The following is a 15,535-nucleotide window of genomic DNA, read 5'->3' as shown; positions in this document are numbered from 1 at the left end:
ACAACAATGGATGTATTCATTAAGTGTATCTCTACCATCTCCAATCTAGAGCATTTGGACTTGTCCTGGAATAAATTTCAGCATAGTATACCGGAATGTATTGGCAGCCTGAGGAAGCTACACACTAAACCTGTCGCACTGCCGCAGTCTTTATGAGCTTCCAGAAAGTATGGTTAAACTGAGTAAGACTACTCACAATGGGAAGTATCATACACTAGTATCATGCACATGATACTAGTTTATGATACTGCCCTCACAATGCATAGTATCATAAGATAGTATCATGGTACCATCATATTTAATGTTTTGTAGAATCTCAATGCAAATTGATGTACATGATGTGTTTGCCACTAAGTTTTCTAGTTTTACGTGCTATGATACTGTATCATATTATGATACCACCTCCATCTCTCACCTCATTAATTAGTGCGCCACATCAGATTTTTGCCAACATGGCATGCATGATACTACTTATGATACTCCCATTGTGGCTAGTCTAATCTCAAGGTTCTAAAAGTGATTGGATGCTTTTATTTGAAAACGTCCACGCGACTAAGTGCCCGTTTGCCACTATATGTAGTGCATGTTACTTATTGCGAATCTGGCAGTTCTCTTGCGGAGCTTGAGCATGCAAATCCTGATGGACTGAGGATTACAATGCTCGAAAAACTGAGAACCGTATCAGAGGTGAAGGGTATTCAATTAATAGAAAAACAGAGAATGAAAGAGTTGACTTTCGAGTGGAGTGGGCATGCCAAGAGGTTCATGGATGATGTGTACGTATTGCAAGAGTTAGTGCCACCAACCACATTAAAGCATTTCATGGTACGAGGTTATGATAGTGTCAGCTTTCCAATCTGGCTAATGATAATCAGATATCATCTGCCTAACCTTGTGAGTATTACAATGTGGAATTTGCCCAAATGCAACAACCTACCACCACTCGACCAGCTGCCAAATCTACAAACACTAGTTCTCATCGGCATGGAGAGTTTGGAGGAGTGGAACATGACATCTTCGAGTAGGGGGGATGGTGCGAACAAGCTCATTTTCCCCAACCTTCAGATCTTGAAAATAAGTGACTGCCCAAAGTTGAAGATGCGACTACATCTACCTAGAGTTGTGTCTTGGTTTATTTCAAATAGTGATAATGTGATGTCATCATGGGGAGAACATTTGACGCACAATAGTTCTTCATCCTCTTCTAGTGCAGTAACTTATATGCAGGTTCAGCACTGCAACGTGCCCCTGCACCAATGGAGATTGCTTCACCACCAACCTGTCCTTACTGGTTTAACTATTGCCAATTGCAGTGATCTGACCAGCTCACCAGATATCATGCAGGTTCTTTCCTCCCTTGAATCAGTAACCTTTGGAGTCAATGGTCACTCAGAACTGCCGGAATGGTTGGGTGAACTCACATCTCTTCAGCAACTTGAGATAATAGACCCGACGCTAACGGAATTGCATGTGAACATTATGAAACTCACACAGCTACAGTCGCTACGTTTGTTCTCTTGCAGCAGCATGACATCGCTCCCTCCATGGTTAGGAAAACTCACCCATCTCAAGGAACTTGAAATCTGGGAGTGCTTACACCTGAGATCTTCCTTAGAGAAAATGGAACAACTTACTAGTGTAGAATATCTGACAATTCAGCACTGCCCTGGACTATTGCACTCCCTTGGACTACAAGTAGAAAGAGATGAATTCATATGGTCGAGGTATTTACCTGACAAGCTAATTTTTTGTACTGATTTTTACAGTACACCTGCTTCTGCTTTGCATTTCTTAGAGCGTCCATTCCTTCGAAATGTCTATGGTTGCACATACTTTATCTTGTCCAATAGCAATATGTCATGTATAAAGCATTGATTTGGTAGCCTGGCATATGTCCAATATATGTATTAGGAGGTTGAGAAAAACTCCAAATACGCTTCTTTCTTAGAAAGGAGATATCATAGAGTATGTATTAACTTTAGCACATGCAGAGATTGTGTTGATTGTACAGTACTAGATGGACCCAGCGCGCTCTGCCGCGCCGTCCTCCGATAATAGTGTGTAGTTTTTGTTGCGTGATTGTTCTTTCTTCAGCGCGTACATGACTTTTTTGCTGGTTCATAGAGTTTTGGCCGTGGGCGCAGCTTGGTGGTTTTTTTAACGATGCACACATGATGACCCTACTTGAGGTTAGAGATGATTTCTGTGCACAAATGCCATCAAGGATGCACAATACTAACATACCAAAGGTAATGGGTGGAGATTGAAATTTGATTAGGTTTAGCGGATCACATTCTACTAGCTTTGATTGGTGGTTCGACCTCCTGTAGTGTATTAAACTCAAGATCCTCACGTGAGACACCTCGGTGGATTGCATCTAAATGACAGACGTAAGCACATTTGAGAAAACACAAATAAGAACTTACAAACGGTAAAAACTCGCCAGTCGAACCTACGAACCATCAGCACATCCCACCAAGCAACGCCAATGGTGGCGTAAAAAAAACATGCAAGGGTGATTATAAACTTGCAGCGATTTTTTTTTTTCCATTTACCATAGTTTTTCGCTTAGCTCTTTCAGTTTACTACTGTTTTGGACCGCTTTAAGAAAACCGGGATTTCTCGACTAATCAAAAGCTTATTGGACGTTTGGATTTAGTTGGAAGCATGTGTACTGTAATAGCAAGTCTACTTTTTGACAATATTCTGTACTCACTCTGACCTAAATACTTGTCACGGGTTTAGATAAAATGTAGGCTAAAATATGTCTAAATTAATTGAACTGAAGAGGAAGTACTAATGTATTCAGAATATGCATGATCGTAGATATATAACTATGTCAAGGAAAACGCATACATTCGTGTGCATACTACTCAAGCTGTTTATGGGTACATATGCAACTGCGCGTGTTTGTGGGATCTGAGCGATTAATTAATATATACATACATATCCTTAGCTGGCAGCGTAAATAGAAAGGCAGCAGCCGCAGCACTTGCTGCCGCGACGGATGGATCAGCGACATCAAAATCAATCAGCTGTTTGCTACCTTAAAGTGCTGACTTGCCTGCGTGTAGACCCCATGAAAGCGACCCGTGGAGGAACCAAATGCGCTCAAAGTACTGGGAGCTTAGAGCTCTTAGTAGATTAGACACTGTCAAAGAAAGGCTGTACACTGCTAGACTGGAAGCAGCCGAAGAAAGGCGTTAGAGTACAGCTTATAAACAACCATTTATAACAATCTCTAGTAGTCTGGACATTTTGGATTTGCTTTGCTTGAGAAATGGATGGTGAATGTGATGTTGGTCGTAAATTCAATTCTAACCCACACGTTGTGTTGGCAGAACAGAATGAGTTGGTCCATCGCCACCTCAGCTGTAAGCACAAAGTTACAAAACAAAAAGGAGGAATGAACTCATGCCACCAAATCATCCAACAATAGACAGACTTATGTTTTTTTCTCCTTTGACCTGAACGCACAAATCAGTATTAGTGACTGTCTTCCGGCACCAATGTAAAGGCACATTAGCTCATGGATGGATTTTTTTTCATTCAGCGCCCATGCCATGCATATTGCACTCGGGGCCATTTTTCCTTAATCTTAACATGTCAGTCTTGTGATCTTGAACTAAAGCGAAGATTTTTTTTTGTTGCAGTTCAGTGGGTAGTTTGAGGAAGACAATAAGGAAAATAAATAAAATGAGCAAATCGGGCAACCACCATGTTGAGGAAGATTGATGATATGAAAACACCCGGTGGTGGCTCCGCCACTTTGGCCCTGTTTGTTTGGGCTGCAATTTTTGAAAAGCAGTTGTAGCTGGTGAGCTGTGAAAAAGCAGCTTTGGGAAACAGAGATTTGATGTTTGGTAGGACTGCTGTTGATGGCTGCTGTTGCTGGTATGAAGGATGAAATGTCTGAAATGCCCATGAAGTCTGAAGAAGTTGTATAAATGTTGATTTGACACGAATTAGCTACTTCTGATTGTTCATAACATTATTGTCATGCTTAATGGTTAATTTTGACGTGTTCATATTAAATATAAAACATCACATATATTCATATGAACCCAAAAGAGCAACAAGTTTCGCACATCTACACATATATTACAAGACTTGCCCACATAAACCAAAAGAGCTAGAAGTGTTCTTACGTCTAGACACCTCCCCTTGATGCGAATAAAGCATCTGCTATGTTGTCACGAGTGTTGTTCATGCTAACATGATCCCCTCCCAAATCATTGCCTACATTGCCTGCTGATGTGGAAGTAACATGCCCCAGAGGAATATAGTTCTCATCATTATCGCACCGATAGAAGTGTAGATCAAACAATTGACTATCGCGAATAAAATTATGGAGTGCTAGACATGCAATGATAATCTCCATCTGCTTCTCTATCAGATAACTTGATATACCATGCAAGATGCGTCATTTCTGCTTCAAAACCCCGAATGCTCTCTCAATTGCATTCCGAAGAGATGAATGAGCATGTTTGAATATTTCTCGCTTCCCAGACGGCGGTCCAGCCAGGCTAAACTCAGGTAGATAATACTTGGTTCCTCTATATGGTGAAATATACCCATCCTAATTGGGATAACCCGAATCTACTAGACATTATCTTCCTGAATGAAACACAAGTTAGTGCAAGTAGATATGATATCAACATCACGTAATGAAGAGTGCACAAGCTTACCATAAACCTGGAGGAGGATGAGAAAAATTTGCTTCAAACTTAAGAAATGTATCTTTGAATATCCTCGTGTTGTGCACGGAACCTGGCCATCCCGCAACAATGGAGGTGAACCTCAATTCAAAATCACAAACATCCATAACATTATGTGTTGGATATCCAAGGCAACCAACATGGTTGACCACATCAGCAGCTGGCACAATAACAAGTACGTGTGTCCCATCAATTGCACCAATTGCTCCATTGAAATGAGGTGTAAATCTAGAATCTCGTAGTCTAATGCACTATTGGGAATTGTGGATCAATAGGCCTGATGATATCTTCCGCTAACTGATTCACACAGTATAGCACCTCCATAAACTTCCTATTGATTGTCTCCCTGGATCTCTTGAATCGGTTATGAACTTGAGTCACGGATTGTGGACTACCAATAGTCCACAAAAACTTTCCAAGTGCCTCCTTGGAACACATGCGATTTGTCCCCTTCAGACCAAAGTTTTCAACCAAAGTGTCATGCAAAGAATCAAGACATGGCCTATGCATTCTAAACATGTCATAGCAATCTTTCGATATGCCCAAGTTATCAAATACCCATTGTTGTCCAGTGCATCTTGGTTCTACCCTCTTTTTCTTCATAAGATGCTTCTCGGAATGTTCAAGAACATGGTACATCATTGTACATTTCGTCGCCGCCGATGCCTTCTTGAATCCACAAGTGCAGACTCGATGCCATCATCGCTATCACTTTCATCAGTACTCTGACTTGTGCTCATCTAAAAACAACAAAACAACAACATATATTGCATCTTCAACCAACGAAGCCGACCCTCCTTAGTTTTCATGGTATAGAAGAAAGCTCGATTTTCAAGTTTGCCAAATATTTTAGTTGCTATGTAATGCTCAACACTACCCTCATCGGCTCCACATTCAACCATTTCTTTCATTATGGCTTCAATGTCTTGAACCACTTGGGTGGAAGATGATGTCACACGATCTTCATTAATGCAATGATCAACAAAACTCTTGAAGTCTATTTGCATGGGATTCTTCTTTTTCTTCCCCGGGCTACATGCAATCCTAGTAGCCCCACACTTTTTATTCACACTAGGAGGTGTTGGCGCCAAGCCTTCATCATCAGCTACAAGGTCAACCAAATCAGCGGGAATCTCTCTTGGCACTCCCGACATTACCGCTGAAGTCCCATCAACATGGGCATCCTCAAACATGACCTCCATCAACTCCAAGTTGTCAGGTGGACCTTTCTAGAAACCCACAATAAGCTTGTTTGCTTACATAAGATTGAACAAGTTAATAACCATAAGGTGAGCCATCTATTTTGCAATGTAAATATGACATAAACATGGTATATGTAATACCTTGATCAATTCAACCCATTGTTCATCACTTGCTGTAATTGTCTGCTTCGCCGTATCCCAACCAAGTCCCGTTGCTTTCGTAGTGTAATACACCCATGCTTGGTACAATGCTTTTATAGAATCCCATTTATTTTTAAATTGTGGCTTGGTGTAGTTTTTCCCTGTCCTAATACCAAATTCTCTACCTAAATTCTTGTACCCATCCGGACTAAGGAAATCAGTAGGCCTATTTCCTTTCTGCTTTTGGTCCTTGCAGATTTCACAAAACATTGTAGTGGACAGTGCATCCCAACGTGCCTTAGGTGTCTTATCTTGATCCATCTAAAGTCATAAGGCAAAACATTCAACTCCATGCATGATATAAATACAATGTAGGTTCATGTCAAAATAGACCACAAATTACTCAATCTACCAAGAATTACTTGCAGTTTTCATATCAAATAATACACAAACAACCCATAGCTCATACATATCAATCATATAGCATCCCACAGATCAAACTTCATGTTCACAATTGACAATATATCATAGCATCCTCACCTTCCGAAGCAGGGACGGGTACAGGGCAACAGCAGGGCGTCGAGGTCGCAGCAGGGATAGGCAGCAGGTCGACGAAGCAGGTGTTGGACGGGACCTCCTGCCTCCCGCCGGAATCGGAGGAGGCGGCCGGGCGGGTTAGTGGAGGTGGCCGCGCGGGAGTTGGAGGCGACCGCGCGGGTCGAGTCGGCACGGGCCAGGAATGGAGGAGGGAGCGGGGAACGGCTACGAGGTGGGTGGCGGCCGCGGGGAACGGTGGCGGGTGGGCGGCGGCCGCGGGGAACGGAAGCCACTGCAGAACGGCGGCGGGGAAACCCTAACTTGGCGTCTCCATGGGAGCCCCAGATTATATACGGGAATGCAGTTTCTCCGTAATTCATTCGAAGTGCAAGGGCTAGTTTGGTCCAGTGGGACTCGGGAAGCAGCTGAAAGCTTGGGAAGCAGGTCGAGACCTGCTTTTTTGTTCATAGTTCATTTCACAACAGCGCTGTGGAGAAGTGTTTTTCTATTTGTTGTTGTTTGTTTGGGCTGCTGCTTTTGGACCCCAAAAGCCGAAGTGGAAGGCCAAACAAACGTACCCTTTGACTGCTTGGGTTAGCGGACGAGCTGCGCTTGTGGCGGCGGATGAGCTTGCAGATTCTCCCTTTATCTAAGGGCATCTCTAGTGGTTCGACACAAATCGGATATCGAAAATAACCGGCTGCGTTCATTTACGTCGGTCCAAAAATGGTTATTTTTTATCATGTGTCTGTCGACACATTTGGTCCGAGCAGGCAAAATCATGTTCTTTCAACAAATTAAGCGTTTAAATAAAAACATAGGTTATTACATCCAAATAGAAATACACGTGCAGGAGGGTGGAGCCGTATGGCGTCATGGTGGCATCGACGGTAGGTCTTGCAAGGTTAATGCGATGATCTCTCTTGAAGATGGAGTCGAGGAAGACGGCGGGAGCAACTCCTATGGCGTGTGCGTTGGCGTGCGCTGAGAGTCTGCTTGAGTGGATGTGTTTCTCACCTGCTATTGGACGGTTTGGGAAGGCATTTAGTTTTGGATGATGTGAGTTGGTGTATTGTCACCCTCTTCATCCCACTGTAGGTATAGTAAGGTTGCTTCGAGTTTGATCTTTTGTATTGTTTCTTGTAAGGTTTCGTGAATAATCTAATAAAAAAAGCCGTGTGCATCCTTTGGATGTAGAAGCTGGGGCGATATTTCCCCCATTTCGAAAAAGAAAAATAGAAATACACGTTCAAATAGAAGTAGCATAGTTCAATGAAGAAATGAAACTAGGTGATAATGATGACTACTCATCTTTTCAATGGCTATCCAATGCCTACTGATGCTCAATCAAATTCTTCTGTAAATGTTTGGATATGCTATCGTTAGTGGATTCAACATTTATATGTAGATACTGCTACCAGGTCAACGCACCAGGGTTTGGTGTAACAAACATTCATACTTCTTTTGTTTTCTCCTATATTTATTATTTAACGAAATGAGGATAATGTATGGCTTGCACATAAGAATCAAAATGTGGTTGAATAGTCTCCAGTCCAACAAAGTTCAAACACCATGTTAAATTCAAAAGAAAAGTTCAAACACCATGCTTAATACTTTGGTGTCTTATAAAAGACAGAATATTCTTTTAGTGGAAGGCTATATTTTCGTTCTCATGAGAACGAGACAACTGTAGATTATGATAACTTCGTCAATCTCAAGATTTCATTAGATCAGATTTTTTGATTTAATCTTTCGAAGATGCTCATAAAAGGTAGGATGTATGCGTATCCGTTAATATGGGTGAGCATTGTACATATTAATGAGCGCCTACCGTCACTGGTAGAAAAGGGCCTTCCATCCGCCCCCATTAGTCCCCAAAATATACGAACCGTGACTAATGGGCTCTTTAGTCGCGGTTGGGGAGGCGAAGCGCGACCAAAGGCCTGGGCCCAGGGCGCTCGGTGGCCAGCTGGTGCACGTGAGGGGCTTTAGTCGCGGTTGGCCTAGCCAACCGCGACTAAAGGTGCACGAAGGCCTTTAGTCGCGGTTGGCTAGGCCAACCGCGACTAAATCCCCTCCCCTATATATACCCGTTCATCACACTCACTTAGCCATTTGGTGCCACTTTCTTCATAATCTTCACAAGTGGGTGGTTGGTTTGATTTTGGTTCCTCTTATGCACAAAATGTGTTCGATGAAATGCCCAAGAGATAGAAAGAAACATGATATGAAGTATCCGAGCCACACTTGAGCTTTCTCATTTATTTTTCCTTGATCGCGGTTAGCAACTTGAACCTTTCATGTGTCATTGATAAAATATGCATGTGTGTAGTTCATTGTTTAATTTCTATTATTTCTAGCTAGTTAGTTTAACAAATGCATGATGGTTAATTATATACTTTATATAATAATAATGAAGATGAATCGGCAATGGATGTACGGTAACCGACTCTCCGACGAGTTCACTACGGGTTTGAAAGATTTCCTCGTAGTGGCTAATGCGAACAAGCATGGGGGTTTTGTTACCTGTCCATGTGTTGGCTGTAAGAATCAGAAGGGTTACTCTTCCTCAAGAGAAGTTCACCTACACCTGTTTCGGCACGGTTTCATGCGAAGCTATAATTGTTGGACCAAGCATGGAGAAAGAGGGGTTATAATGGAAGAAGATGAAGAAGGGGATGATTTCATCGATGACAACTATCTTGATCATTTCGGTGATACTTTCATGGAGGATGCTGAAGGTGGGGAAGGTGAAGGGGAAGGTGAAGAAGAGGCACGTGATGAGCCTGCTGATGATCTTGGTCGGACCATTGCTGATGCACGGAGACGCTGCGAAACTGAAAAGGAGAGGGAGAATTTGGATCGCATGTTAGAGGATCACAAAAAGTCGCTGTACCCAGGATGCGATAATGGTCTGAAAAAGCTGGGCTGCACACTGGATTTGCTGAAATGGAAGGCACAAGAAGGTGTAGCTGACTCAGCATTTGAAAACTTGCTGAAAATGTTGAAGAATATGTTTCCAAAGAATAACGAGTTGCCCGCCAGTACGTACGAAGCAAAGAAGGTTGTCTGCCCTCTAGGTTTAGAGGTTCTGAAGATACATGCATGCATTAACGACTGCATCCTCTACCGCGGTGAATACGAAAATTTGAATGAATTCCCGGTATGCACTGCATTGCGTTATAAGATCAGAGGCGATGACCCTGGTGACGATGTTGAGGGCCAGAAACCCAGGAAGAGGGTTCCCGCCAAGGTGATGTGGTATGCTCCTATAATACCACGGTTGAAACGTCTGTTCAGGAACAAAGAGCATGCCAAGTTGTTGCGATGGCACAAAGAGGACCGTAAGTAGGACGGGGAGTTGAGACACCCCGCAGATGGAACGCAATGGAGAAAGATCGACAGAGAGTTCAAAGATTTTGCAGCTGATGCAAGGAACATAAGATTTCGTCTAAGTACAGATGGCATGAATCCTTTTGGCGAGCAGAGCTCTAGCCATAGCACCTGGCCCGTGACTCTATGCATCTACAACCTTCCTCCTTGGTTGTGCATGAAGAGGAAGTTCATTATGATGCCAGTGCTCATCCAAGGTCCGAAGCAACCCGGCAACAACATCGATGTGTACCTAAGGCCATTAGTTGATGAACTTTTACAGTTGTGGGGCAGACCTGGTGTCCGTGTGTGGGATGAGCACAAAGAAGAGGAATTTGACTTACGAGCGTTGCTTTTCGTAACCATCAACGATTGGCCTGCTCTTAGTAACCTTTCGGGGCAGACAAATAAGGGATACAATGCATGCACGCACTGCTTACATGAGACTGAAAGTGTACATTTGCCAAATTGTAAGAAGAACGTGTACCTGGGGCATCGTCGATTTCTTCCCAAAAATCATAACGTAAGAAAGAAAGGAAAGCATTACAACGGCAAGGCAGATCACCGGCCGAAGCCTGCGGAGGCATGCTGGTCTTTGAGGTATTTGATATGGTCAAGGATTTGAAAGTCATCTTTGGAAAGGGTCCTGCCGGACAATCAGTTCCGAAGGGAGCTAACGGGCACGCACCCATGTGGAAAAAGAAATCTATATTTTGGGAGCTAGAATATTGGAAAGTCCTAGATGTCCGCTCTCCAATCGACGTGATGCATGTTACGAAGAATATTTGCGTGAACCTGCTAAGCTTCTTGGGCGTGTATGAGAAGACAAATGATACAAAGGAAGCACGACAGGACCAGCAACGTTTGAAAGACCCTGATGACCGACATCCGAAATGGTTTCAAGGTCATGCCAGCTACGCTCTGACCAAAGAAGAGAAGGTCATCTTTTTTGAATACCTGAGCAGTATGAAGGTCCCGTCTGGATTCTCGTCGAATATAAAGGGAATAATAAACATGGCGGACAAAAAGTTCCAAAACCTGAAGTCTCACGACTATCACGTGATTATGACGCAATTGCTTCCGATTGCTTTGAGGGGGCTCCTGCCGGAAAATGTTCGAGTAGCCATTGTGAAGCTATGTGCATTCCTCAATGCAATCTCTCAGAAGGTAATCAATCCAGAAGATCTACCATGGTTACAGAATGATGTGGTCCAATGTCTTGTCAGTTTCGAGTTGGTGTTCCCGCCATCCTTCTTCAATATTATGACGCACCTCCTGGTTCACCTAGTCGAAGAGATTTCCATTCTCGGTCCTGTATTTCTACACAATATGTTCCCCTTCGAGAGGTTCATGGGATTATTAAAGAAATATGTTCGTAACCGTGCTAGGCCAGAAGGAAGCATCGCCAAGGGCTATGGAAATGAGGAGGTAATTGAGTTTTGTGTTGACTTTGTTCCTGACCTTAAGCCGATTGGTCTTCCTCGATCGCGGCACGAGGGGAGACTAAGTGGAAAAGGCACGATCAGAAGGAAATCAACGATATGTATGGACGGCCATTCTATGACTGAAGCACACCACACAGTTCTGACCAATTCCAACTTGGTGGCTCCGTACTTCGAGAAACACAAGAATATTTTACGCTCGGACAACCCGGGGATGCCTGAATCCTGGATTAGAAAGGCCCACATGGAGACTTTCGGCAGTTGGTTAAGAAAACATTTAATGAATGACAATGATGTTGTAGATCAGCTGTACATGTTGGCCAAGACACCATCTTCGACTATCACGACTTTCCAAGGGTACGAGATAAATGGGAATACATTTTACACGATCGTCCAAGATAAAAAGAGCACCAACCAAAACAGTGGTGTCCGCTTTGATGCAGCAACCGAGAATGGGCAAAAGGTCACATATTATGGTTACATAGAGGAGATATGGGAACTTGACTATGGACCCTCCTTTAAGGTCCCTTTGTTCCGGTGCAAATGGTTCAAGCTAACAAGAGGTGGGGTAAAGGTGGACCAGCAATACGGAATGACAATGGTGGATTTCAACAATCTTGGTTACCTTGATGAACCATTCGTCCTAGCCAAAGATGTCGCTCTAGTTTTCTATGTGAGGGACATGAGTAGCAAACCGAGGAAACGGAAAGATAAGAAAATGATCAGTACATCATGCGATGATCCAAAGCACCACATTGTTCTTTCAAGGAAAAGAAACATCGTAGGAGTGGAGGACAAGATAGACATGTCAGAAGATTATAATATGTTTGGTGAAATTCTGCCCTTCAAAGTGAACACTGACCCAAGAATTAAGTTAAATGATGAGGATGCTCCATGGATACGGCACAATCGTAAGCAAGAAGGGACACAAGGGAAGAAATGATGTGTAACAATTTATTGTACCAAAACTTTGTTGAATGAATCATGTGAGTTATATTATCCGTGATGTGTTTGGTGTCCATTTTCGAATGATTCGATTGATTCGAGATACCACTGATGATACATGAAATTTGGAGTGATTTAGTCATACTCCTGCCTAGGCGTATAATATGCATACTCGTAGTCTTCATAGTCACCGCTGTTGTACTGGCAGTCGTCGCCTTCTAAGTTGCCGCCGTCGTCGTCGCTGCCGTCGTCGGGTGGCGCTCGTGGCTCGAACTGAGGGTAGCGCAGGCGGGGGATATCGCCGGCCGTGATGTAGTCCATGACGCTCTGCAGAGTCCGGCCGTACCACCATAGCCGACGGCCGGCCTCGTGGAAGTTCCCAGGAGGCAGACCGTCCTCCTCATACCTGGCGAGCGCCCTCTCACGCCGATTGATGAAGAAGGCGTCCCAAGTATGCTTGTTATCGGGATGCCAGTGGGGATTCATCCGCTGCTCCGGCGTGAGGTCGAGGTAGTAGTGGTTCGTGATGGCCGCCCGGCGTGCAGTACCCTGAGGGACGGGAGGGACCGGCACGCCTCCGGCGCTTAGGCTCCAGCCGGTGGGGACGCGGTAGCCCGGTGGGAAAGGGTAGTTCGAGGCGTAAAGCTCCTCCACCTGCTGGTAGGTTAGAGTGGGTACGGTGGAAGCCATGAGAGACTGATGAGAGATTGTAGAGATGTGATAATGCTGGCCAAGCCGGGTGACAAGGTATTAACTGGTCAATGCCTATGGATTGTAGGCTAGGGTTTAGTTAGAAGTAGAGGGTAAGTAGGTCTCGAAGGTTTCAGCCGAAAAGTACTCGACGATTGTGAAAACTAGGGTTTGTAGACAATGATTCGATGATCTCTTCGTCCCTCGACTCCCCCTTTATATAGGAGGCAGAGCCGAGGGATTCGTGTTGTACAAGTTACAGAGTCCGGGACGGTTTCTAATTCACCCCGCCAGATTACAAATAACACTTCCTATTACAACTCTAGCTTTCCCTAAATATATCTTGGGCTTCCGAATCTTCTTATTCTTCGAGTAATGGGCTTTCAATAAACCCCGGGTACAATCTTCGGCAGGCCCATTTGAGGATGCCTATGTCAGTAGCCCCCGAGATTTTGCTTGAATCGTAGAGCCAGGGAAAATCTCCACTGTTTACTTTTATTCAACAACTTCAACTTTCCTATATTTTTTCACATAAAATTCTATATTGTACAGGGATAATGGTAGTTGGGGCTAGTTCATCTGACGGATCAGGTACTAGTTAACTGCTCTAGTGGCAATCCGCAAAAACCTACTTCAAGATCACGTCCCTGGACATGACCTCGGGATACTGGTGTAAACTTCGACAGGTGCCGCTTAAGGTCTTACCATTCTGTCGAGTCCCAGTAAAATTTATCGAGTACCTAACGCGTCCGTTAGGATTTTTCTTCGTATCTGTTGATACGGATAAAAGTAGCAGAGCGCATTCTTCGGCGATGCCACGCCCAGCAGAACGGATCTGGGGTCTTACCTTCGCAAATTTGCGGCATTCAGAAATTGATCGCAACTTTGGCGTTCTGAGAATATATTGTCGAGTGCTTTTCCGGCTGTTGGAATGGCACATTTTATCGAGTCAAAGATGACTTATATTGTTCTCCCGATGGGAGTATATGTAGAGTTAGTTATAACTCGAAATATACTCTTTTGCTCTTTTATCTTTCTTTTTTCTCTGTCTTTCTTTCTTTTATAATTTCATCGGGCACGGGAACAGCGTTCCCGATGGGAGTAGCCCCCGAGGCTACAGCCAAGGACTTGTACTTGGGTGTAGGCTCCACGCCTTATGCCGACATATTTCCCTTTCTCTCCCGGAGTTTTACAATTTCTCGGTTGCGCGAACAGCGCTCCCGATGGGAGTAGCCCCCGAGGCTATGAACAAATATTCATATTTGGTCATAGGCTCATGCCACTTCTATTTTTTTCTTTCTTTTTTCTTTTTCTTTTTCCCAAAATAGCCCCCGAGCATTTGATCGGAAACTTGTATTTGATCAAAGGCTCCATCATTATTTTTCCGTGTCGCCTTTTAAAAAGCTGTTGAGCCGAATTTTTTCCCTCTGTCAAGATGACGTTGTTGCTGACAATAGCCACGATTGTCTATCAAAAATTTGCGACAAGCCTTTTCTCGCCGCCATGCGGGCCCAATTAATTTACCATCTTGACACGTCGTGCAGGTGGGGGACACACGTCCTCCGCTTTTTCAGGCACACGCACCGTAACTTCCCCAGTGTTAAGTTACTTTTTTACCCTTGTTGCCACGTGGTTATCATCTGTCACACATATTCCTTATCCAACGGTTCGTCGTTTCGCCGCACCCTTATATAAGATCATCGTCTTCCTCGTTGAGCACTTCCGCTCGCGCCGTCCCCCCTTTTCTCATCTGCAAATTTCCTCCTGCAATCCACGATCTCCTAAGCTCCTCACTTCCAAGCTGCAAACCCTGCGCCATTGTTGATGCCACCACGTCGATTAACAAGGCACAGTACGCCGGAATCCTCCATGGCCGCCGTGGATCTTGGAACGGCGGAGTGGGAAAGATCAAAGATTTCCGCTCAGGACATCAACATGCTGAGGAAGCTGGGGATCAGCAAGAAACCCCAGGCATTGCGCTTCCCCAGCGAGGAAAGCTACCCAACCCCTCCAATGGGTAATAATTTTTTACTTCTTGCTCTTGTCGTTTGTCGCCATTTTTGACCTTTCCTCTTTTTTTTTCGACAGAGAAACTTGCAGAGGCCAACAAACGTGCCGACGCACTTGCTCAAAAACTGGAGCAAAGTGAAGCGGCCCGCAAGAAAGCCGAACTTGTTGCTAGCGAAGCCAAAGCAGAGGCTGATGAAGCCAAAGCGAAGACTGCTCGTGTCGAGGATCTGCAGAAAAGACTTGAGGATGCTGAAACTGCTTTAAACGAGCACAAAGCTGCACAGGCTGATCGTGAGCAGGGGATCCTCAAGGGCCTGAAATCACAAAGTCGACGTACTCAAAGTAATATTATTGATCCCTTCTATTTTTATGCTACCCGCTGTTTCTTGTTTTTGACCAACGTTTTGTTTCGTGTGGCAGACCAAACAAACCAAGAGTTTGACCTAGAAAATCCCGACAATGATCCTCTCCTTGACGC

The 15,535-nt window shown here is 44.1% G+C and overlaps 1 protein-coding gene across 1 annotated transcript; it reads left to right on the top strand.

The window, feature by feature from the left end:
* Positions 1 to 503: 503 nt before the first annotated feature.
* LOC139838648 (uncharacterized) lies at positions 504 to 3,843 on the top strand. Its single transcript, XM_071828689.1, has 2 exons — positions 504 to 1,724; positions 3,654 to 3,843. Exons 1-2 carry the CDS (start codon positions 658 to 660, stop codon positions 3,733 to 3,735), a joined length of 1,149 nt encoding a protein of 382 aa, XP_071684790.1. The 5' UTR covers positions 504 to 657; the 3' UTR covers positions 3,736 to 3,843.
* Positions 3,844 to 15,535: the final 11,692 nt, after the last annotated feature.

Source organism: Lolium perenne, chromosome 3 (genome assembly GCF_019359855.2).
Source record: "Lolium perenne isolate Kyuss_39 chromosome 3, Kyuss_2.0, whole genome shotgun sequence".
Lineage (NCBI taxonomy): Eukaryota > Viridiplantae > Streptophyta > Magnoliopsida > Poales > Poaceae > Lolium > Lolium perenne.
Note: the sequence above shows the minus strand (reverse complement) of the source record. Positions and strands in the feature narration are given on the sequence as shown.

What these genes read in the sequence shown, in the direction of transcription:
- LOC139838648 (XM_071828689.1), top strand. Translation starts at nt 658, where the DNA reads ATGCTCGAAAAACTGAGAACCGTATCAGAGGTGAAGGGTATTCAATTA. An exon ending in GATGAATTCATATGGTCGAG is followed by an intron (nt 1,725 to 3,653) that starts GTATTTACCTGA and finishes TTTTTGTTGCAG; the next exon opens with TTCAGTGGGTAGTTTGAGGA.